This window comes from Fundulus heteroclitus, chromosome 13 (assembly GCF_011125445.2).
Source record: "Fundulus heteroclitus isolate FHET01 chromosome 13, MU-UCD_Fhet_4.1, whole genome shotgun sequence".
NCBI lineage: Eukaryota > Metazoa > Chordata > Actinopteri > Cyprinodontiformes > Fundulidae > Fundulus > Fundulus heteroclitus.
The window spans coordinates 34,483,021-34,509,030 of NC_046373.1; the positions used below are offsets into that span (position 1 = coordinate 34,483,021).

Consider the following 26,010-nt stretch of genomic DNA (forward strand, 5'->3'; position numbering starts at 1 on the left):
AAGATGGGGGGGGACCACAACCGACCTACTCAGTCCATGCTCCGGTCCTAACCTCTATCTCGGCTCCAGACGAGACAAGCCACGGGCCCGCCCATCCGTAGTAGGGGCCAACATGAACCCAACGGACCGGCCAACCAGAAACCAGAACCCCCACAGACCATGAGGTGACCCCCCAGCCAACCCAACCTACCTCTGGGGGGAAAAAAAGGCCAGCGCATCCGGACCAAACAGACTCCTGTCCTCCCTCCCCCCCCCCCATCCCAACCAACTGAGGAAAGAAGGTTTGATCCCACCCCAACACAAAAATTTAAACAGCTCCATAACCACGTACGACAATAGACTCCCAGGCTGGGTTCACTTCCACTCCCCCTCCCTCACCTCCCCCCACTAGCAGAATGCAGCCCCTTAAGGGGAGAGCAGCTACCATGAGACGTTAATGTCCATACCCCCCTCCCAGCTCAACAGGCCCCAAGGCCCTCCAGCCCACCAGAGGCCCCGGCAGGGCCAGAAACCCGGGCATACACTGGCCCAAACCCCAAACGACATACTTGGTTCTCCACAGAAACCAAGCCACGAGGCCCTGCTAGGACACCTGCCCAAGGACGACACACCCCAGGAACCCAGAGCCCCAGACCCACCCCAGACCCACCCAGCGGCAGCACAGCTACCAGGCCAGTAACCCACATCCGCCAGCGCAGAACCCCCCAAGAGCATCGCAAGCGGCCGCCCTGAGGCCCCCCAAGCCCCACCCAGATGAAGGCCACAGACCCTGGGGCCGGACCCACCAGACACCCCACTCCGGGCACCCCCCAGAGCTCCAAGAGCCAGGCACCTCCTGAATCAGCCACCATGCCCTACAGGACACATCCCACAGCCCCCCACGCCCACTAAGTGATGGAGTTGATCAAAGGAGCCCAGAGAGATCGATCTGATGCCGATACAGATGCTGTCTCAAGAATAATTTGATCCAACAAAAGATCTCTATACTGATTGATACTCAGAATTTTTTTGCTTTTCCAATTCATGAGGATAGTTTTCTTTGCAATACATAAGACAATATATTGGATTCAATATTTTTACAATAGGAATAATCTATTAAATTAAGTAATCTGTGTGCATTTGTGGATGACTGCCTTCCTTTAATGAAACCAGTTTGTTCAGGGTGTATTATGAGAGGAGTGACTTTATCTAATCGTTTTGCAAGAGCTTCACAGATTATTTTAATATCAACGTTAATAAGGGATATGGGACGATAGCTGGTAGGAAACACTGGACATTACTCCAGACTTTTTGAATTGAGAAAGCTTCCTGGATAGGAAGCGAAACGTCTTCAACTATGGAAAACAAGTCCAGTTGCTTTGTTTTTTACTCTTCTTGGAATGACCATGACCTGGATGACTGAGAATCTTCACTAGCATTCTGTGGAACGTTGGTGCCAGAGTATTCCAGAATTCTTTATAAAACTCAGCTGGGAATCCATCTGGACCTGGAGCCTTTTTATTGGACATGCTTTTTATAGCTTCCTGAATTTCTACTGTTGTCAGTGATGAATTCAGGGTCATTGTTTGACTATCTGATAATTTAGGAAGTGTTATTTTATCCCAAAATTGCTTGATGTCATTATCTGATGGGTTTATCTACGATGTGGATAAGGATTTGTAGAAATCTCGGAAGGTGCTTATACTTTCAGGATCATATAATGTATTACCAGGCAGTGTTGTAGTACTCGAGTCCGAGACTCGAACTCGAGTCCGAGTCATTAGCTAAATTTAGAGACTCGTGACTTGACTTGGACTTGAGCACTGATGACTCGAACTTGGACTCGGACTCCCACATTCAGATCATTCTGACTCTGAAATTGAGAAAAAGACTCAACTTTTTTTATATCATTAGGCTATAATTTTAATATGTCATTAGAATATTATTTGGTGTATGATTTTAATATCTAAATGGTGTACCGCGCACGTGACGTCACCATCTTATGAGCAACGCCCCTTGCCGCTAAGGTAGGGCAAACAGTGTGAGAGCGCATGGCAACCAGCCATTACACATGCAACAGATACAACGATATGACCGACTTTTCCGCTGTTAAACTTTCACAAGAGGATGTCCAGGCGCCCATTTTACTGGTAGAACTGTGGAACAACATACCAACGTTCAGCTCAAACGATGGCTTGAGTGTCAAGGGCTTAGAAAGACTGGAAAACGGGCCAAGTTGATAGAAAGGTAAGTCGATGTTTTTCTTCTGCTCGGCGTTCATGGCGTCATCGGCCGTTTTTTTCTGTTTGTAGTCACCGTCCAGGAATCGGTATAAATTGTCCGGCCCGCCGAACAATTTAGTCCGGTCCGGTGGCCAAATGCATTATCATTATCCAACGGCTGTATCTCCTCGCTGCATCGACCGATCTGCACCAGATTTTTTGTGAGTCATGGGGGAACACTGCCGAACGCGTTTGTGGGAATCGCCCGGTGGACGGGCGAGGAAAATGCGTGACAGCATCTGCGTTGGCGGGCGGCCGGCGGTGCGCGCTTGGCTGCGAGGGCTGATCGATGCCGCTTGCGGCTTTAACATCCTTCATAAGCAGGGTTTCCCGCAGCGCTATCTTTCGCGCAGCGCTATCTCGGAATGTTGGCGAGGCGCTACCTCGCCAAACTAAGTCATGCTTGTATGTTTATGTGACGTTAACACGCGTTTTTTTGTTGTTGCTTTCGCGCGTGCGTGAATGGCAGGGAAAAAACACATGGATACCCCCCGCGCAAAACTTTTCTCCCCCATTTTGCTTTATGGATTTTACCCAACTTCTCCTGGGAGATTTCTACTAACTTAACTTTTTTCTCTAATTCCTGAATCTTTTTGTTTTCTATGTTCTTTTTATGAGATGAGAATGAGATTATTTTACGTCTCATCACTGCTTTCCCTGCCTCCCAGAGAACAGATGCTGTTGTCCCTGGTAAATCATTGTACTCCAAGTTTGAATACCACTCTTCTTTAAAATATTTTAAAAATTCTTCATCCTTAAGCAATGATGTATTAAGTGTCCAGGTTTTGGTTTGTAGGGTTTCTTTTTATTTATTAACGTTAAAGAAACAGGAGCATGATCACTGACAGCAATAGGATGTATTACAGCATTTGAAATGTCAGACAGCAGTGAGCTGCTAATTAAGAAATAGTCCAAATGAGAGTAGGAAAGATGGACACTTGTAAAGAAAGTATATTCCTTAGGATGAAGAGATTGCCATGCATTGCAAATATCATAATCACTCATGTATTGTTTGACTACATTTAATGATTGCCAACTACGCTGAGTCCTTGTTGTATTCAACCTGTCTATTTCCTCATTTAGACCAAAGTTAAGGTCACCCCCAATAATTAAGAACAATCCCTGTGTTTTGGAATGCATGAAAAAATTTGTGGAACAATGAAGGGTCATCAACATTAGGGCAATATATACTGACAATACATAACTCTTGGTTATGAATAGATATTTTTGTTATTATGAATCAACCTTCAGTATCTATAATTTTGTCTAATATTGTAAACCTAATGTTTTGTGGATTAAAATTGCTACTCCTCTTTGTCTAGAGTTATAGCAGGCAACAAACACATTAGGGAACTCAGGTGAGTTAAGATCATTTACAGTTGTAGCTGATTTATAAATTTCTTGCAATAAGACAAGTTCTGCCTTTAATCTTTTAAGCTGGTTAAAAATCTTGAACATTTTATTTAAAATTCTCACTTCATCAGTATCCCCCTGTCCATTAACATCTGTGCTTTTAAATATCACGTTTCATTTTTCAAGTTATTAAAAGAAACATTGAAAAATACTTTGAATACCCTTAAAGTCAGACAGGAATGATCTGCGCCACTATAACTAGGGATGGAAAATGTATGCCCATTGACATAATTAAAGTTTCCAAGCTAGAATTAAAGTTGGATAAGGAATGATCCAACTGTCTTATTGTGCAAAGTTTGAGGCGCCAAAGCCAAAGAGGAATTTGAAAGGTTGAAAGCAAATTAAGATCTTATAAAAATAAAGAAAGGGTGGCTAAAATAAAATTTCAAGACTGATACTGGTCCCCAATGTTTGCTGAAAGGTTTTAAAGTATTAACCCTTTTTTTCACTATTTACTCATCATTGTTGTTTCTGTTCTATTTATGTTTGCTTGTAAAGATAATGGGATGTAAATGTTTTGTAGAGTGTGGCTGTGCTCACCTCTAAACTGCAAGCCCGGCCCACAGGTCTCCTGAGCTCCAGGAGTGTCCTGTCTGACTGACCATGGGACAAGCTGACATCTACGCCACTTGTGGGTTTTCCACCTGCCAAAGGTGAAAGTAGAAATCATAGCTATCGATAGAAAAATTAATAAATGTATTATTATTTTAATGGGCATGAAAAATAAGGACACAGAGGAATAATTCCTGTAACCTCATCCCCCTACGTTAGCAATGTAAACTGGACAAACCAGACACAAACTGAGCTTTGTCAAGTTTATATTTTGTTCTGCCATATTTGTGAGAAAGAAATCCACAGCAACAAACTTACAGAACAAAGAGAAATAGCCAGGGGATTTTACAGGCTTCTGTGGAAGGCCTAACACTTTCTCTGTATAAACACAACAAACCTGCTAGTAATGGCAAAACTATAAAGTAGCTTTCTGTAACTGAGTTTACGCCTACTGTAGCAGCAGATTAAAGCTGTCCAGCAAAAAAATCTGTTTGGAATGGATTATCTGTTGCTGTCAAGAAAACATGCTGAAAAGGCTTTCTGAACATCATCAGTGAGTGAGTTAAGCTTGCCGGGTAGGTAGGTAGGTAGGTAGGTAGGTAGGTAGGTAGGTAGGTAGGTAGGTAGGTAGGTAGGTAGGTAGGTAGGTAGGTAGGTAGGTAGGTAGGTAGGTAGGCAGGCAGGCAGGTAGGTAGGTAGGTCGGTCATGTCTTAGTCTGTATAGTTAACATGAAAAGTGATGTAAGCAATGATGGCATGTTGGAGAAAATACCTGTATCCATGACAAACTGACAGTGCATCACATTCTCTTTCCTGGGTCAAAATCTCAGGACAGTCCTGTCCACCATTAGCAGGTACCTGGATGATCATCCGTTTCCTGTACTGCTTACTTTTAGTCTTACCACCTTGAGAAAAAACACAGAAGAACACTTTTCTATAAATGTCCTGATGCATCTGAATAATACAGGTAAAAATAAGTTCACTAGTTCCTCTGAACGGGTTCTTTTTTGTTGACATGATTTGTCTCTTCTCCAGGAGACTTCTTCAGTCTGAAGAGTTACAGGTAAACTCAGCCTTATGCAAAACCTTTGCATAGTGGATCAACAGGTTTAATGATGACAATCAAAACTGTTTGGTCACACAGCAACCAGTTTTGACATGATGATTACACACTAGTGTATTTTATGTAGAGATATAGCTGTTCATGGTTGACTCAGCGACTACGAAGAGCCAAGCTCCTTGCAGAGCATGCCCTAATCATCACTAACCCTTTGTCATGCTGTAGGTAGGCAAGGTTTTCCTCATTATATGATATCTACTTGTTTGTTAGGTTCACTGTATCACATTGTGGTTGACATACCAACAGAGTCCTCGGCATTAATGATACAGAGTTATTTATAGATGTCGATGGATTAGAATACAGCACAGCTGTTTTAAATTGATTGAGCGAGATGGGGAGTTGGAGAATTGAATACTATCCATGTGTATGCAGCTATATAGCAAACATAAGGTTTTGAAATGTTAGCACACTTTTAGATTTATTAGACAAAAGACAAGGTTTAGTGCAAGGAGGAATATTATATTAAAGACAATTTGTTGATAAGGGACTAGTTGTGATTGTTAAGTTGTGGTACCCATATACAAGTCAAAAGATGCTCCAAATAACTTAATGCATGAGCTGCAGTAGCTATCTATTAGGGTAGGCTTTGCTATATACTTGATCAAACTCCTTGTCTTGACATTTTTAAGTGTACCTGTTTGACAAGTTGGTGGGCAGGGGCTCCAGTCACTGTATGGTGTGACGGTGCAGTCTCTTTTGCAGGGAAGCAAGCATGGCCTTACAGTGTCTGGGCGAAGACTCTCTGGACACCTGAAAATATAGAATTAATATGTTCAATTTCATATACACAAAAAAAAATGCTTGACAATTTGACAAATCTAAGTTTTACAGGAGTATGACGTTACTAAAATCTTTCACCAAGTGCTGGTGAAAAATTTGTGATAAAATAAATCTTGATTTATACCAAAACAAATATTGCAAGCCAACTAGAAAACTTATGATAATGATAAAATAACTGTCATATGATTCAAATATACACATCCTCTGCTGTCTAATGTTTGCTGGTGGCAGAGCCCCTTATGCAGGCAACACTTAGGGCGTTGAATAAAAGGAGCTCTTCATCTTTCTCTTAATGTGTAAGTGTGTCCCAAGGCAGCAGACTCAGTACGCAGGGAGCCCCAGTAGGTTTAGGAGTAAGCACAGGCATAAAAAGCAAGATGAGTTTCCATACACAGCATGGGGGCTGGTAGGGCTCGCCTGAATAATGTGGCTCTGCTGCCAGAATAATGCTACTGTTGTGTTGAATAAATAAACAGATAATTCATGTTCCCAGCAGATTCCTCCAGGAAGGGAAAGAGGAGCAGATGCTTAAAACAGTTGGCAAGCAGCTCAGCAGCTCATCAGCCTAGCAGCAAACACACAAGCAGCAATACACTAGCCCATAGACTACATAGCAAAATGAGCAACGTGCAAATAATGACAGCAAACCCTGTCTTTCACTCAAAATAAATCTTCACATTTGAAATTTGCTTTAGTATTTTGTTTAATGTACAAACCATGAATAAAACCATTAGGACTGTTAACCGGCACAGGTTTAGCCACAATGTCAATAAATGCATGGCCTTAGAAAACTGAGATGTAAATATAAAGCTCTTTCTTACACTTTAGATAATAAACACTTAACCAAATAAAAACATTCTGTTTTATGCTATGAAGATCCTTGAAATACATGCATCTAAAGTGTTTTAAAAATGTTTTTTCCAGGTTTCCTTAGTGCTGGACACTCACATTCACATAGGTCTATTCCTTTTATAAATGGCCCCTAATTTTTGCATTTACTTAGATTATCTTTGTCTGATGTTAAAATGTGCTGATGATCTGAAACTCAAACTCAAACAAAAAAGCGAAAATCTTAAGACATGGTTAAGAGCCGAATACTTTCCTTTTTACTATAAGCTACTTGTGAAGTTCTTTGTCAATGTTATTCTGTTTAGCAGTTAAAAAATTAGAACAATAATTTACAACCTTTAACTCTAAAATCAAACTATTTGCTGGTAGCAGTTGGGTAGATAAGTGAGGAGTTGCCAATGAAGCTAAAATATAAAAATACTGAATTTTTTCTGTATGAACCTGTCATCATTCACATGTAAACCCACTGAACAGAAATTCTCTGGGTTCCAATTAAAGTATTAAAAATACAAGGGATTTCTCTTGTTGGGAAGAGAGATTATCCATCCCCAAACTTACTCGATGTGTTGTATTTGTCACACACTGCATGTCTTATGAATTACTTTTTCTTACTTTTTAGGAGGAACTTGGCCCACATTGACCCGAACACAAATGACTTTGCGGGTTTGCATTCCCACTGAGCATGAGACATCGTCGCCACGCAGTCTCCCCACAGACGCATTGGTGGATGGGATCGACGAGTCCTCTATGCACTGGCCCCAAGGACCCGTTTGCCAATGGTACACAGTGCAAGGGTGGTCATTGCAGTTCCTCACCTCCTGTAGTGCACTAACATTGGGACACTGGAGTCCTCCTGGAGTACATCAAAAACAAGTAGCAATTTTAGTCTTAACTTCCAAAAATACAAGGCTCCATCCTATTGTAACAAAATTATACATTTGGATATGAATTTATGAAAACATGGAGAGCCTGAGCCTTTTTTCCCAGAACTTATTTGGACGTGAATCAAATTTCAAAGTTGCTTTCACTCAAGTTCAACATTGAGCAGGTTTAGGTGTACAAGACTACAGATTAACATACATTAGATTCACATGCACTACACTTTTTATGCTGCCCAAATGAATGATAAAAAACAAATGTTTCCTTATTTCTCCTCTTGGAAGACCTGTAGTGTCACTGTGAAAGGATATTGGTCAATGTCAATTGTAAACACCCCAAATGTTAAGCGTGCGGCTGAGCTACACTGAGGTGCATAAATAGTACTAGTAAATGATATTAATTTGGAATGTTGTAAAGCATGATTCCTATGAATACATTTTGTATAATTTATGCTTAAATGTGAGTATTTGAAAATTGAAGCAAAACACAATAACAATAATACTCAGAAATACATGCTGTTGCTGATCTTTTGCAGTTCCCAGGCATGAGGCATGTTGAAAATAAATGACTTACTGTGTTTTTAACTATAAACTAGAGGTGCATACTGTCAAAGACTCAGCACCTAAAGGGTTAGAGTGTTAAAAATGTAGTATTTGATATTAATATGCAGGGCTAACACGTGTGTGGTTCAAACACTAATCGGGTAAGAAAATAGAAAATATAATATATTAAGGTTTTCTTATTTTTATTGTAAACATTTTTTGCACAAGATACATTAAAGTGAGAATTTAAAGGTAATAATGCACTGCAAAAAAGAATGTTAATGCTTGTTGCTGCTAATCGTATTTACGTCACCTGATCCTTGTGTGTTTTGCATTAGATTTTCATTTTTGTTTTTGTTCAGGCATTCCTTTGTTGTCTATTGTTGTGAGAAAGAACATGCCATATTAGGTTGCTTATCATTGCAGTTAGGACTTTGCCATATCACTTCATTCCTTGTGCTGAGTTACGTCATTTCTTGTGCTCTGTTCTGTGTATCTTGATTTATTGTCTGAGATGAGTATTGGTCTTTTCCCCCTTGGTTTGTTGTCCCTTTAGGACTAGTTCAGCTCCCTCTTAATAAGTCACCTTATTCTCCCTGTTTGATCTCCTCCATAACTATTCATCTGTCTTCCCTAATTATGTGTACCTGGTCCTAATTTCCTTCTCCACCCTTCCCTCTATTTGGAAGTTTGTGGATTTTTACTTTTCATTGCTAGTTGTGAACCTGGTGGTTGAATGGTTAAAGATGGCAACAACAGAAAAAATATATATTTTATTTGCATGTTTAGGACTGGTCAAAATATCTTTCATAAAGTTTGTATAGCTCGATTATTTGTATTTGTTATGGAACTTTTTTTAGATGCTAAGTGCACTAAAGTAACATTTCTGAACAAGTCTGAATCAAAAGTTTACATCTTATGTCAAAAGGCTGACCAAGATCATCTGATCGTGTCCTCTTCAACAAAGCATGGAAATGCACTCTGGTGAAATATGAATTTAATTTAAAACGTATCCAAATGTACAGTAGATGCTGCTTTGACTTTAAAATTCCTTTAATATTTTAGACCTTTTTTAAATTACAACTGGTTTCTAAATAAATTTCAATTAGACATTTGACATGTCAAGTTTATAATATTTCAAACCTAGCTAAATATAGCTATTAACTTGGAATGAGGTCTTTTTTAGGCCCATTTTGAGAACCTCTTCACCTGATGTCACTTTGATGTCTGGATAAGCTGGAAAAGACTGCATATGTTCCTAACAGAACACTCCCGGACTTCAGGTCTACTGGTGCTTCCTAAAGGTTCGAAAAGTAGAATGGGAGGCAGATCTTTTTGTTATCAGGCTTCTCTCCTTTGGAACCAACTTCAAGTTTTAATCCATGAGGCAGACACACTGTCTACTTAAGATCTACTTGAGATCTAGGCCTTGTTCCTACTCCAGGTGTTAATGCTTAACTTCGTTGTTGTTTTTTCTGAAATTTGATTTTTGTGTGAGGTGGTTTGCTTTACTTTTAAATTTCTGCATGCATCTGACTCCAGTGTAAACTGTTTGTGGCTCCAAACTGACCTGCATGCACAAATGACAAATAAAGACTTCCCTGCCAGCATGCTTTGGTCCAGCAAACATGGAACAAATAGGTTTTATTGAGTCAGCAGGTGCTAAGAGAGGAAATGCACAAATAAAAAGAGAGAGAAACTGTGTATACTGCCATTTTACAGAGCTTTGGCTGCACTGAGGTCTGTATACAAGAGCACATAACTCTGGGTTTGGTATCCCTTCATTGCCTTCATATTTAGTTTCAAATCCATTTTAAAGTTCTTTTGTTTGTTTTTAAGTATTTGAATGGTCTTAGCCCTTCTTATTTGTCTAAAATGTTGCACCTTTATGTGCCATCACTTGCTCTTAGATCGTGCAACCAGATGTTTTCAGCAGTTCCAGATACCTTTTGTAAATCCCGAGGAGACAGAGCCTTTTCAGCTCTGGCTCCAAAATTGTGGAATGAGCTGCCACTGAAGGTCAGGCAGGCCCCATCTCTTTCTGTTTTTTTAAACTAGTTTAAAAACATTTTTTTTTCTTTTTCGTCGGGATTTATGGATAAATACTATAGCTGAGTTTCATCAGCATAACAGAGGAAATGAATCCCATGCTGTCTCATAGTTTTAAACTTAGTAAAGAAAATTGGCTCAGGGACTGAACCCGGTGGTACTCCACAGGTGACCCTAGAGTTTGAAGAAGATTTATTATTAAGATGAAAAAAATGGAATCTGTCAGACAGATAAGATTTATACCAGCCTAATGCTTATCCCTTAATCCCTACAGTATGTTCAAGTCTTTCTAGGAGAATATTGTGATCAACTGTATCAAATGCAGCACTGAGATCTAACAGGACAAGTACAGACACAAGTCCTTTATCTGAGGCCATGAGAATATCATTAGTGACTTTCACCAGAGCTGTTTCTGTCATGATTTGGGTCCTTTTAATTAGTTCACTCTCCTGTCTTAGTATTAGCTCTGGTTTTTATTATTTGTTTATGTTCTATTTAGTCTTAGGTTTAGGTTATGTTATGTTAGGTTTAGGTTATGTTAGTTTTGGTTAATGGAGTTTTGATGTGGTTTGATTTTGTACTTTGTTTTATATTATCAGTTTCTTCTGGCCTGCTCTGATCAGTTCTGTCACCAGCCTTTATTCAGTTCACTGCCAGCATTCTTTTGTCTTCCTGTCACTCCCCTTCACCAGTCACCATCCAATCAGCTTCAGTTTACTTCCAGCCATTTTGTTCCCCCTGATCAGCTCCACCCATTCTGGTAATTAGTTTCACTCTGTTCACCTGCTCACTCCCCTACTTATATCTTCCTCTGTCTCCTGCTCTCTGCCAGATCATTGTCTTTACGAGCCCTTGGTGAGTTTTGTCCAGCAGTCCCTTTGTGTCTTACTGTCGACGTTACACAATTGCCTCTTTTTTTACTTCTGAGCCAGCCTGTATCCTGAACCTGTTTTTCCTGCTCTGTCTGACTGCTTACCCGTTTTACCGACCCGATTCTGCCTTAGGATTATCCGAGCTTGCTTTATCCCCGTCTGTACTCCTGCCTGTTTTTGGACTGCTATTCGTGTACTGATTTTTGGACTGCCATACTGACCATTGAGCCTGCCTTTCCCTGTATGGTCAAGATCGTCTCCATTAAACCTTCTTTTTCACTCAGCCTGCTTGTCCGGCCTGAATACTGGGTCCGCCATCTCCCGTTCGTGACAGTTTCAGGGCTATGATGAGCTCTGAAGCCTGACTGAAAATCTTCAAATAGGTCATTACTTTGTAAGTGTTCACATACTTGATTAGCAAGTACTTTCTCAAGAATTTTAGATAGGAAAAGAAGATTAGATATAGGTCTGTAATTTATTAAGTTATTTTGATGTTAAGTAAAGGTTTAATAACAGCAACTTTAAAAGCACTTGGTACATTTGGTACATTTACTAAGGATAGATTAATCATCTCTAAAATGAGGGCATTGATCAAAGGGAATACCTCCTTAAATAACTTGGTTGGGATTGGGTCTAGCATACAAGTAGAGGGTTTAGATGAAGCTAAAAGTTTAGATAACTCAGAAAGCTCTACTGCGTCTAAAACGTTCAAACACCGATCAGGTTCTAAAGATTCCTCCAACCTGCCTCATTTACTGAAGATGAGGTAATCATGTTTGGGAAGATGCCAATTTTATTTTTAATTGATTCAATTTTATTTATGAATAATCCCATAAAGTCATTACTGCTGATAGCTGAGGGAATGAATGGATCAACAGAGCTATGACTCTGGGTACATTTGGCAACTGTACTAATGAGAAACCTAGGATTATTTTATTCTCCTCTAATGATGAAAATATTCTGCTCTAACTCTGCAAAGGGTCTTTTTATACAACAGTAGACTGTTTTTACAGATTAGGTATGATTCCTCTACATGTGTAGAGTGCCATTTTCTCTCCAATTTCCTAACATTGTGCTTGAAAGAACGCCAATGTGAATTAAGTCACTGACTGAGTCAGGGAATCAGCTTCCTGTGAATCACCTTCTTTTTCAAGGGAGCTACGTTGTCTAGTGCAAAACGCAACAATTTGTGAATATGGAGCTGAACGAAATCCATCTAACGAGAGTAAGTTTAGCTGTCTGCTGGATTTCCATAGAAACATTTTACCAGTGTGCATAATAAATTAAACTTGACCTCATTGTTTTATAACTAAGACTGAATTGGAAAGCATGTAGTTGACTTTCAATTTGTCTATATGATCAGATTACAATGACTATATATTTCAGCTTACAAACTGGATCTGCTTGTCTTAAAAACAAACTTAAGATGGTATTGTGAATACAAATAGATAGGAATAAAATGATTAAACAAGAAGCCGTGTCATCTTGTACGATGTGCTCTGTTGCACATAAAACATTAACCCTGTGACAGAATCTTCCCCAGTAGTCCCAGTGAGCTCCAAGATCACATGGACGGCATCGAGTTCTGGCATCAACAAACTGCTTGAACTCTGTTCTTGGCAAAGGAAAAGAAATATTCTGATAGGACAGACATCCATAATGTATCGATTCTTTTTAAGCTGTAAGTAAGAACAGATGTAATCCTAGAGTCAGACAAGAGGTGCAGTTAACATGATATCAGACATCCTAACAGTAGAATTATGATATATGACCAGGAGAAATAGGAACAACCTGCTTAGCTGCATATTGTGTTTGGAAAAAATCACTTAACTAACTGTGATTGACTGTATGGATAGTTATATTTTAACCAAGACACAATGCTGTATCACTACAGTGCTGTTTCAATCCCAACTAATACTTCTGGATTTGAAGAGCCTGGAAAGACTAAGCACTACTGAGACAGTTTGTGTCTAAAGTTAACACATTTCTAAAAGCAAAGGGAATCTATTGTGCCAGCAGAATGCAGTAAAAATATGCTACAGCTTATCTAAGCATATGTATACTATTCACTACGTTAGAAAATAGCATATAAATATAAATATAAATATACCAAATATTGGCTGGACCAGCGACAGCAGGGTAGGACCTTTTAACAAGAGTAAAGAAAAAAGTATATGTCTATCTAAAGCAGATAATCTCTGTTTTTTGTAAATGGTGGGTTCTAGGAAAGGTTACTTCTTACCCTGCATCACAGAAACCCATGCAACAACTTTAGCAGTCACTGTATAATGAGACACACAAGAAATCATTTAAATGTGAAACAAAATAGTTGTTCCGCTCTTAATGCATAAAACAGTTATGTGCAGCTAGTTAAGCTGCGGCTCTTTAGATGATCTACCAAATGAAATCCTGAGAAATCTAAATAAATTGGGCTCATGTTGTAAAAAAGATTAAATAAGCACATAAATAAAGTATAGCAGTGACTATATTATTATAGTTATTCATGACAAACAAAATACTAACACTGATAGGATAAAACCCATTTGACCACTTGACTGTTCAATAAATCTGTTTTTTGTATGATTATAACACTTGTGTGGTGAAAATCGCTGAATTCATGCTCTGCCTGTTTTTTTATTATTATATAACCTTTATTTAACCAGGAAAGTCACCATTGAGATTAATAATCTCTTTTTCAAGGGAGACCTGGAAGAAAAATACAATTATTACTGTATTATACTATACAGTAAATATACAGTTCAAATACAAGGGACAGGGAAGCAGACACAGTGAGGAGCTGTGCCTTGGCTCTGATGGTGCTTTGCAGCACATACTGACTGATGCAGACAGTTGACGCATGCCCATTGCTGTCTCTCTTTATATTGCCAATATACATATTAAATTACACATGTACTACACATGCTGACATTCCACAGTCTGTCTAATATATTTAATATTAGACAGACTAAATGTTTTGCCTGAAACATTGCTCTGTAAAGTGATTGCTATCTATCTTTTCTAACCCGAACATTTAAATCTTATTAGATGCACACTTTTACCTTCTCAGGAAGCGGTGTTGACGCAGTCAACTATTTAAACATTGGTTTGTGTCTGTGTGAATGTGTGTGAATTTGGAGCCAAAATTTCATTATAGTTATATAATGACAATAAAGACTCTTTATTCTTGATTCTTCTTGAAGTCTAACAATACACTCATTTAAATTTGTTCATACAAAATGGAAGTTTAAATCTCTAAACTAAAGGACATTTCCAAACTGGACCTTCAGTGGAAACAGGAGGTATTAGATTGAGGATGGCTAACTCAAAAGCTGAAAGATCTACTTCAAACCAGTGGGAGAAAAGTAGTCCACTGTTTTAAACTGGAGTGGGACACCTGAAAAGGCAGGCCATGCATCAAGACCCAACCCTTTTCTACTTTCTGTGGCTTTTATTTTCATATTCCATTTCCATTTCTTTTCTCTGACAAGACTGAAAACATCCAGGTGGACCATGACCGGTCATGGATCACTGTCCTTGGTGATTATCTCCATTGATGGAGCCAGATTTTAAAAACATTTTGGATAAACACGGACTATTTTTACAAGCTAGTGACAGAGACCCATAGTTTTTACACACGAATAAAGGTAAAGTAATATACAATGTTCACAATGTTACTTAAAAAAAGAGAGATCAGCCCCCCAAAATGTAATTTAAAAGATCAAATTTGACCAATATTAAATATCTTTTGATGAACTGTATTTAATTGATGAAAGTATATTAAAATAGTATTATAATTATGATCCAAAGTGAAATATAAGCATCTATTTTGGGTTCATTTATTTGTACATCTGACTCCAGAGGCATCGGTACCTCAGCAGTCACTGAAGTAAAGAAATGTTTGTTTAGTGTATTGTAAAGCTATGCTGACTTCGTTGTATTATGAGAAGACCTTTCACACATAAGAAGAACAATGGACTATTTTAGTGTATGAGAGCAAATATGTTTGAACTTTATTTCAAACTTATTTGTTTCTGTCAGTCTGCCCAGGGCAGCTGAGGCTACAAAGTAGCTTACCACCATCAGTGAGTGAACAGGTGAATGACTGAATGTACTGTGAAGCGCTTTGGAGTCCTCTGGACTTGTTTAAGTTCTAAACAAGTACGGGCCATTTACCATTTATTTATATAACACCACTCACTAAAGCCTAATAACTGGAGAATGGACTGCTGACGATTAATTGTGTGGACCTTGCAAATTATATATCAAGGTGCTTTAAGATTTTGTGGAATACTTGAAACACCCTCCAGAACTTGCAGCAAGACCACTGAGGTGTTAGACCAGTCAACCTGACTGGAAAAGTCAGTACTGCTTTGGATGTTTATTTCAGGGGCAACTTCTATGGTGTTAATAGGTGACACTGATTGCTCACTGACGTAGCATTCCAATGGTCTAATTACAATTCTCTAAATTTATGTGTTAGAGTGCTGCATTGTTTCTGCTATGGAAGACTCAGGATTTCCTACCTTCTCCTGCGTTATGTGCAAGGATAGACCGGACTCTGGTCTGCTTCCCCTCTGTGTTTTTTCCAGAGCAGGTGTGGGAGCAAAATGACCAGGGAGTCCAAGGGCTCAGAGCACAGTCCTTGGGGCAAGGCACCTCACAGATGGTGGGCATAGGAAGGATGGAATCCCGGCAAAGTTGTTTTTCCACTTTTTCACCTAGATGGGGAAAAAAAACAGGTTTTAAACATCGATGAAGAGAATTGGCCACTTCAGATATGATTGGAAAGTAGTACAGACTGAAAACTTTAGACGTTAGCTAAAGGTTTATGCTGGATTACTGGATGGGTTCACAACAGTTTCCTTCTTGACAAAGCTTATAGTTAGAGTGGCTTATGTTTTCCTGACCTACCTCTATAGTTATGCTGCTATAGGCTTAGGCTACTGGCGGACATCAGGGCCTATTTTTCTCACTCTACTGATTTCTACTGTTCTCCAGTCTACTGTTCTCCAGTTTTGCATTGCATTACATTGAAATGACTGTTGTCATTTCAGTTTTTAACTCTTTGCTCTCTCTCTTTTTCTTCATAGTAGGTACACCTGGTCTGACGTTCTGCTAACTGTGACATCATCCAGTGAAGACAGATCACCCGCTATTACCATCTAATGTAGAACAGATTACTGGATCAATCTGGGCTTCTGGGCTTTTTGTCTGTCTTGTTGTGTCTCTGCTCTGTCTTCTGTAACCCCCAGTTGGTCGAGGCAGATGACCATTCTTACTGAGCCCGGTCCTGCTGGAGGTTTTTCCTTCCCGCTAATGAGTGGTTTTTCTTTCCACTGTTGCTTCATGCTTGCTCAGTATGAGGGAATGCTGCAAAGCCATGGACAATGCAGACGACTCTCCCTGTAGCTCTACGCTTCTCCAGGAGTGAATGCTGCTTGTCGGGACTTTGAAGCAATCAACTGGTTCCCTTATATAGGAATTTTTTGACCAATCTATATAATATGATTGAATTTGACTTTGTAAAGTGCCTCGAGATGACATGTTTCATGAATTGGCGCTATATAAATAAAATTGAATTGAATTGAATTGAACAGTTACATTCTCTTAATTTGGGACAAAATAAAGGAATGCTTCTAACATGTATTTGTAAGTGGGAGATTTAGAGTTTTTTATGTCAAATGTAAAAATGAAAGGAACCTGTTATAAGGCGCTTGGCCAAGACTGTTTTCCTAAAATCTTAGCACTCACAGCTTTAGTTTTAGCTGTAGAACTCCTTCAAAGTATAAAAGTTTTAAAGTCTTACGTAGCATCCACTGGTCATTTAATCAATAAGAAGCTTCCTGCTGCATCAGTTAGGATCAATTAACATCTTATCTAAAACATACAGAGGAGCGTTTGTTTAGACATTCATGTAAATTGCTCATTTTTAAAACTCGAACATTTCAATGTCTCGAGTAGCGTTTGTCTGGTACATTCATACATTCATGTGTTTTATGTCGCTCTGTGAATTGATTGCTACCTGTCATTTTTTTACTTAAATTTTATCAGATAAGGACTATTTGCACACTTTTAACTTCCCTGGAAGTGCTGTATAAAGCCCATGGCCACAATACATAATGACTCCCTTTTCACCCGCTGCTTTAAACAGCATAGGGGAGCCTCTCATCTTCCTCTGCAGAGAATCTGAGTGGAGTTCAGAGACCTGTCACATATGCAGGCAGAATCGAAGCTAAGTGCTTTCCTGCCCTTTTTTAACATCGGAAACAGCTGACTTCCATGGAAACAGGCTGTTTGTAACCTTTCTCAGCTACGGCAAGAAAGCTGATCTGAGACGGCGCAGAGCTATCTCCTGCGGCTTGGCCGAGCTAAGAGAAAAGCTGATCTGAAGTTGCCCTTCAAACTGTGCAGGCCCTACAGAGAACGAACACAGCCATGCCAGGAAGGCCGTGCGTAGGTGCCGAACACTCGACAGGCTGAGCGCAGTCCATTTGAGCCCATGTAAAGCGCATACCAGGCCAGGATTCACGAGGAGTTTCCCCCTTTTGAGCCAGCCGCTTGCTTGCTGCTCAGAGAACCAGCTTTACCTTGGAGTGATTCACTGCAACCGGAGGCCCCATCGCCACAACCAGACAAAAGCAGAGGTTTGACAGAGAAATACACAGGGAAGGTTTAGAGTGGTTAACTTAATGTGTTTTTTTCTGTTTTGTTTAAGGTTTATTGAGTAAAAGACCAGGAGCTAGAAGGCTAAGCTGCCCGCTAGCATTCTTGAAACAATGCTATGCTAATATGTTTGGGTGTAATTTATGGTTACAGCAAACTTTATCTCCATGAGAGTTTTATACATCGATGGGACATTAATGTTTGTATTTCTGGTGTGCTCATTACGACCAAATGGAGGTTAAAAGTATTTTTAATGAGCGTTGAACGCTCCTGGCATTAGCAGCATTGTAGGTCCCTGGATAACTTATGGCTACCACCTAGAAAACGTAACTATGGTGTCTAATGTTGGTTTCCATCTCACTCCGACATCATTTTGATAGTGCTATGAGCATTATTACAGCATTAATAGGGTGCACTGATGTCAATTTATTGGTGTTTTGTGTAACTTTAAGGTAAACTCAAGCTAAATTACCACAGGTAATGCCCCGACATGTCATTTCCTGTCGTCAGCTACAGCGCCCTCTAGCTTCCTAAGTTACCAATTTTAGTCAGAATTATTTCCAGGATAAATAATTACATTAATAAAATCCAGTGTCCTAAAGGGTATTGGTTTTTATTTAGCCTGTAATTCTTTAAAATGTTATTTCCTCAAATAATGTGTCTAATTTAAGATTTGCATTGTGAATGGGTTAAACAAAGACCAAAGGCTGTTCTAAATTAGTTCAACTAATTTAACCTCATTCCATATTCTTTAAAATGAACCTTGGTTTCTCTAACTTGGATCTACAGTGAACCAAGATTCACCGAATCATTCTGATGATGGTTTGCAACCATTTTATTTGTCTTTTTTGTTTCTTTTGGGTGTACATAGTTCCTTAGCCTCTTTTTATCTTAATTTTGCTTAGTAGTTTAGTCAAGTTTCATTAACCTAGTAGAGAGGATTTGTTGATTGAAATATAGTGTTAATTTAGATAAAAATCATTCTATAATGATGTTCTCTGGATGTTCATTTATTTCTGTTAATAAGCTCTTGAACTTGAAGAGAGGTTGTCACTCTTTTATTCCATATGTGTGCAGAGTTTGCTGTTAAAAGAATCACCCTTTCAACTATTGTCCTAATATCAGCTGTCTGAGCTGTTATTTACCGGACACCTAACAGAGAGTTATTTAATAAACATTAAATAACTTAAAACCTTACTCAATGCCACAGCATAAATATCTAAAACATGTTAAATACAAATTATACATATGTTAAAAAATTCCCTTTTAATTGCTACCTAATTCTATTAGATATGCATTTATTTATAAATAAATCCTTGACAGTATAATCAAATGAGTATTTAAAACAGTTAAAGAGCTCACTGTAGTTTTAGACAATATATCTTTTCTTGCTTTGTGGTTAGGAGAAAAAAATATTGCATTACTTTCCCTTCTATACCTACCTATACTATACCCTTCGTCAGGCCTTCAAAGTTTATTGTGTAAAATGTTTAAGATGACATCTTTAAGAACAGACTGGCTGCTGAGTTGCTGATATGTTCTGTATTGATCTACATTGAAAAGCTGTCTTCACTCTCTTCCCTTCATTCATCAAATTAAATTGTAACTCATCCTTTCCCTGAAAATCCGTATCTGTGAAAATCTTATTGTGAATGGCTGAAAGATAATCAACCCGTGAATCCAATGACATGGCAAAGACCCCAGGGAAAACTAGGGGTATTTCCATCAGAAGGAGACAACAAGGAATCAATAGCAGGCCATTTAACAGCAACTCTGCAAGATGATGTTTGCAGGAGAAAGAAAGTGCTGACAATGAAATATACGTACAACTTTGACAGGGTTAATCAAAGACCTTCACTTTATTTAATGGAAAACATTAAAGTGTCTACATGACATTGATGGCTTCTGTGATGGCTTTTGTTCTTGATAATTAAAAACATCACATTCCCAATAGAGTTGGCCTGGATTCATTATTAGAGTGGTTGTTCTCCAACCCAAAGCTAAACTGTGGAATAATCACCTCTTCACAACTGAAACTTAGATTTCAGTATAAATGTAATTATCCCAGTACTGAAAGATAACTTGTTGCAAAACTGTCAAACATAGGGTAAATTCGGCCTTCTTCTTATTTTCAGTACTATTCTGCTAAACTAATAAGTTTAAAAATGAAAAGTTATAATTGTGTTTATAACTTGGAACTTTGGGTCACAGACATCCAAAGGGGCCTTCAGCTGAAGTTCTAGTGATAAAAAGGTATCAAAAACAGCTTTAGATCTAATTTACACAATGATGCCACAATATGAGTAAATAATCTCACACACATTCAGAGATAATGGAGAAGAAAGACATGTGAAATTCAAGATAGCTATGCAGATCAGATTATGCTAATTTAATTTCTAAGATGTCTGATCTTTCAGAGTGCCACCAAGAAGAGTCTGCACCTCTTACAGAAAACTGAGTACCTCTCACAAGCTAAATGAACACAAGGACAGTCATCTGAGGCACTTTCCTTCATGCAGCTGCAGAAAGACTGAATTCTTCCTGAAAAATTATAAAGAATGTTTCAGTGGATACAGGCCTGGATTGGAGCAAGAGATCACCCTAATCTGGAAATGTTGCACCCAGGGCCGGCGATTGCTATAGGCGAGCTAGGCAATTGCCTAGGGCGACAAATGTGTTGGGGGCGCCCTCTAGCGTCACCCTTAGGCTTACTTCCCATTAATCATAGAATTATAAAAAAAGCGAATTAAACCGGTTATGAAGCGTACATCAGTTTGACTTAACCTTACGTATATATATATAGCAAAATATGAACAAATAAATATACCACCGAATTTTTTTATTTTCTTTTTCACATTTAAGAGAAAATCGGAAAAGATTCTGATCACTTTTCAAGCGCCCTCCAACCCGGAAGTCGTGACGTCAGAACGGGAGCGTTCATCTCAACATGGCGGATTACAGCACTACATGCGATAGCCAAAACGAGAAATCTGAAAGCGAAATTTCGACTTCAACCGAGCGATTCCTACCAGGAGACCATTCTGATGTATCGGAGGAAGAATATTTGTGTCTGGAGCCTCACATGTTCGACCCAGACGTTTCAAATGAAGAGAAGACAGCAGACGAACAACAGCGATTCGGACAAGGAGTGGAGATTGGATGTCGGGAGATTAGATGAATGGTAGGACAAGTTTTTTCTTTTAACTACACAGTTCAAATATTTTTTTCGTATGTTGACATCATTTTCTTTTAGGCACCATAGATATTTAATGACTAAAATGCCGGTGTTGTGCGAAATTGTGCGAAATTCAGTTCCCCTGTGAAAATCTAGCCCCCCCCCCTTTGTCGGGAGCGCGCATTGCAGCCGTTTTCACGGCGCTTGTAATTGATTTTTCGGTAAAACAACGCATTTAATCATATCAAGGTTGTAACATTAGTTTAATCGGCAGCTGTCTACAAAATTATAAAATAAAAATAAATAAACGAGGTCTTCTTGCGCTGTTTTGTTATATTTTAAACGCCAAGATAATCGGTCTTTTGTCACTTTTATTGAGCCGAAGTGACAAGTGAATTTCTCCACTGTGAGATCAGTAAAGTCTATCTTATCTTAAATAAAGAGATGAGGACAAAATGTATCACTAAAATGAATGAGCATTTATTCACAACTAAAAATGAATTTATGCCATGGCCTAGTTAGGCCCAATAATGAGGTGTTACTTATCATAAAGAATCACTTGACAACATTTTAAAAACAGTATCTGTACATTAATATTTAGCCTACCTACATATTAGCATAACAAAAGTCAAAAATAATATATCAAAAATATACACTGAGTAATATTGAGGCCTAAATATTTCCTGAAATGTAAATCAATTTCCAACTTACCATAAATGCATTAATAGTGAATTTAGCAAATCAGTTATGGTGTGTAATTCATATACAAATATACAATTAATCAATCTTATTTTTTAGGTGTTCCTGTTCTCACTGCCAATAATGGATTCTGTGAGAGAGTGCATCTTTTGCCAGGAAATGGGCTTGATTGTTGCTAAGATTGAAGAAGCCAGAGAGGAGATGATGGAGAAATCCCTGACACAGGCCATCCTGGCATGGAAGCGGTGTGTCTAAATGCTTGGACATTGCAGGTTGCTTGGTCCCAATACAAGCAACAGCATAGGCATATAGCCTATAGACAATTTGTGAGATCGTGTTGGGACTATTTAGGCAAAGATACCAGGGCTGTGATACCCTCGTGTTCAGTCAGCTGTGTAAGGGGCCACTTCCCACCCCCAGGACATGAAGATGACTTTACCTTTAGAGGTTACCTGTTGGCAGTTAAAAAAATACCCAAGCTGAAAGAATAAAATCTAAAACATACGTGTAAACAAAATTGTTGTGGTTATTATGTAATATAAGCAATTACTAATAAAATTATTTCATGGTCTTTTTGAAAATCGACTGAATGAGAGATTGATGGCATCATCTTTTGTTGGTTTCACAAATGAACTTGTCAGTGATGGGGGCTCTTATGCTGCATCAACCTGTTTTTGTTTTTATTTTCTCCAGCTCTGCTGGCAGCATCTAAAAAAAAAAAAAAAAAAAAAAAAAGCAGCAGTGGGTAAAATTTCTCATAACAATTTTTTTTGATTGCTGGGGTGCATTTAGATACAAGTGAATAAACAGATTCAGGAAAGTAAAAGACAACACATGTAGACATAGATACATGAAAATAAAAAGACAAAGAGTGAAGCAACTAGTATAGCAGTGGTGATTCCTGACAAAGATTTTTTCAAAAAGAACATCTAATTATCTCAGTATATATGCAGCAGAATTATGTGCTATATTATTAGCTTGAGAATGGGTGGAGGATACTAATATAAATCAAATATTTTGTAGTGATTATCTGCATTAAGTATTCAAAATGGATGTACAAATAATCATCAAAATCCAGTTTATTAGTTTACTAAGTATCCTTACAGATGGTTAAGAGTGTTTTTGCACAGTCCTAACCATGAGTGTGTAATAAATTATTTAAAATAATAAAAAAGAAAAGGTTCTGAAACCTATTCTGGTATTTGTTGTCTATGCATCACTCCATGCTAAGTTACAGTTTTTTCTGAATGCTTAAACACAACCCTTGATTCTTATAGCACAATTTCTAAAACTATTAATACTTATAGCAAATCCACTCACTGAGTTCACAAAACTAAAAGAACAAACACTGCTTTGCACTCAATTTGCAATTTTGTAACACACACTTTGCACAACTGTAGGCACAATTCACTGCACAGCACTCTTTGTGGAAAGTAAACACAACTCAATGAAGCACTAAACAGATGCTGAAAACAGTACTGGTATTTCGCACGGCAAAAGTGAGGGGGGGGGGCGCAAAACTCAATCTCGCCTAGGGCAACCAAAGGGCTAGAACCGGCCCTGGTTGCACCCGACAACATTTCAAACCTATTTGAAAAATATGTCTGGCTCTACACTTAAACAGTTCTCAGATATGAAAACAGCTGCTTGGTGACATCTGGTCGACAGTAAGCACATATACATTCAGTCAGAAAAAAGGTTTTGGGTGAATTCAGAATCAAAATCTTCATTATTTGGCCATGACTGTGTGAATAATCAAGGACTTTGACTGTTCTTACAGCCCTCACAACGTACAGAATCCCATGCTTGGCTGAAATGACAGTGTTTTTATAAGTGCCAGTGTCTAACATGCTTGTGTTTTATATTTTAAACTGATACGCATGAAAAGCATCTTTTTCTCCAGAAATTTGTTTCAGTTGCAGGATGTCCCAATAGATGGGTCCTGATCACAGCTTTCTTAAATAATCAGTATTAGAGTCCCTGATAAAAACTGATCTCATAATTTCTGTTGGTGTTTTTATGCCAACCATAAATTTCTCCACCACATCTCTAGTCTGCTGTGTTGCAATGTTTCTCAACGAGGGGAAGAATCCAGCAGTACTTGAAATACTGATAAGCCAATTTTTTAAACTTTATATGCACATTGTTTTTTTTTATTTTAAGTATATAATAAAATCGTTTTCTAATTGAGAACATCTAAGAAAGAGTGGACAGGACCATCTGGAATGGCATCAAGTGATGATAGGAAAGAGTGGGGCATGTATAGAAGGATTTGGACTTGATGTAATGTTGATGCTGCTCCAGCCTGGCATGAAGAAGAAAGAGTTGAGCCAGAAAACCACAACCTCAGTCCATTACATTACTCTATGGTCATTAAATATTATATAGTTTAAAAAGTGTGGGAATGTTGAAACATTCTAGTTGTTATAAACTATTGTTATGTTGTGAATGAACCCATATATATGTTAAACATTTCAAAAGGGATTCTGGGTAATCTTTAATGCATTTAAAATGAAAACAATAAAAGTTACATTTTTGACCCATTTTGGTCAGGTTCACTCTTCTGTGTAGGACGAGGAGATAGTTCTTCTAGGGGACGTCAGGGAAGAAACTCCTCTGCATCAACAAGTTAGCTGTTGGTCAAAGTTGTGTTCTTTTTACACAATGTAAGGGGTTTTGACCTTTTATGATTATGTTGAAGAAGGGACTGCTGTAATACCTAGGCTGTCTGTGTAATTTGACCTGCTTCATGCACTTTGCGCAGATCACATTGCAAAGACATCCATAGAGTCCCCAGAGAGTTGCAGATAGTGCAGCTAAAATACTACTCAATAGATTTTTATGATATTCATGATCGGGTGACCAAACATCCTGCTTTGCCCGAACATGTCCACTTTTTCTGTGGCACCCTGGGGGATTTATGGATTAATGAAAATGTCTGGTTTTCATAATTTTTCATCGGGAATAGGCATGCACTTAAACTGACTTGTGCAATGTGTGCCACATAATATGCATACTTTTTGCTAGAGATGGCATGAAAATGCATGTAACTGCAGATGTTGTCCTTAAATGTATTTTATGTATGGGAAATTTGGCAAAAGTCTGTGACAGAATGGCTGCCTCCATACCAATCACTGTAGAGAAGGTAGAAGGTTTAACATTCACAGCAGCAGCAGTGCTACTGATGCTCCCCCACTGCTCTGTCTGTGAGCGAAAAACAACAGCCCATGTAGTAACAAACCTTACTCTTCCTGTCGACTATGGATTGTAGCCTAAACCCTGTGAAAAGTATTGCCTCACCTGTCTTTCTGGGGCAGACACTAAGAAAGGATTCTTAGCAGGGACGTGCAGGGGCGGGGGGCTTGAGCACCTGCCCCTTTGCCCCTTGATGCCCAAAGTGCCCTTTTGTCAGTGTTTTTTTTTATGTGTGCGTGTTTGTTGGTGTGTGTGTGTGTGTGTGTGTGTGTGTGTGTGTGTGTGCATGTCCAAAATAATAATAATTTAGATCTACTGTGCTGCACAGTGGCGCAGTGGGTAGCGCTGTTGCCTTGCAGCAAGAAGGTCCTGGGTTCGAGTACACCTCTGGGTCTTTCTGCATGGAGTTTGCATGTTCTCCCTGTGCATGCGTGGGTACTCAGGCTTCCTCCCACAGACCAAAAACATGACTGTTAGGTTATTTGGCTTCTCCAAATTGTCCTTAGGTGTGAGTGTGTGCGTGAATGGTTGTTTGTCCTGTCTGTCTCTGTGTTGCCCTGCGACAGACTGGCGACCTGTCCAGGGTCTACCCCGCCTCTCGCCCAGTGAACGCTGGAGATAGGCACCAGCAACCCCCGCGACCCCATGAGGGATAAAGCGGTTCGGAAAATGGATGGATGGATCTACTGTGGCTGGTTACATGATCCACATAACGTGCCCTAGCTCTGCCCTACTTTTCCTCTCGCAGCTCCCAGCTCGGCTGCCTCGCGCTACCCGGTCTGTCCTGCCCCTTTAAATCTGCAGCGCACTTGACTGTCAACTCCACGGTCATTGGTTATACTGCTTCAAATCCCGCCTTTCCTCTTTCTGATTGCCTGTTTTCTAGGACGTCCGTGTGCGTCCGTGTGTGTGCTTGCTTGGAGCGGAGATTTCAGTCTTGATTCATACAGGGATACTCCAT

The 26,010-nt window shown here is 39.0% G+C and overlaps 1 protein-coding gene across 3 annotated transcripts in view; it reads right to left on the minus strand.

Annotated features, from left to right (window-relative positions):
• LOC105917537 (thrombospondin type-1 domain-containing protein 7A) overlaps positions 1-26,010 on the minus strand; it is a 224,076-nt gene that overhangs the window by 67,818 nt on the left and 130,248 nt on the right. For all 3 annotated transcript variants that reach the window (XR_004932392.1, XR_002427058.2, XM_012852377.3), the window contains exons 7-11: positions 15,841-16,035; positions 7,588-7,828; positions 5,981-6,096; positions 4,999-5,131; positions 4,215-4,318 (exon numbers count right to left, since the gene is read on the minus strand). Coding sequence is in view for 1 of the 3 variants with exons in the window: in XM_012852377.3 (XP_012707831.2) it covers positions 4,215-4,318; positions 4,999-5,131; positions 5,981-6,096; positions 7,588-7,828; positions 15,841-16,035 (789 nt within the window). In the remaining 2 variants the exon portion in view is untranslated. The remainder of the gene's footprint in view (positions 1-4,214; positions 4,319-4,998; positions 5,132-5,980; positions 6,097-7,587; positions 7,829-15,840; positions 16,036-26,010) is intronic.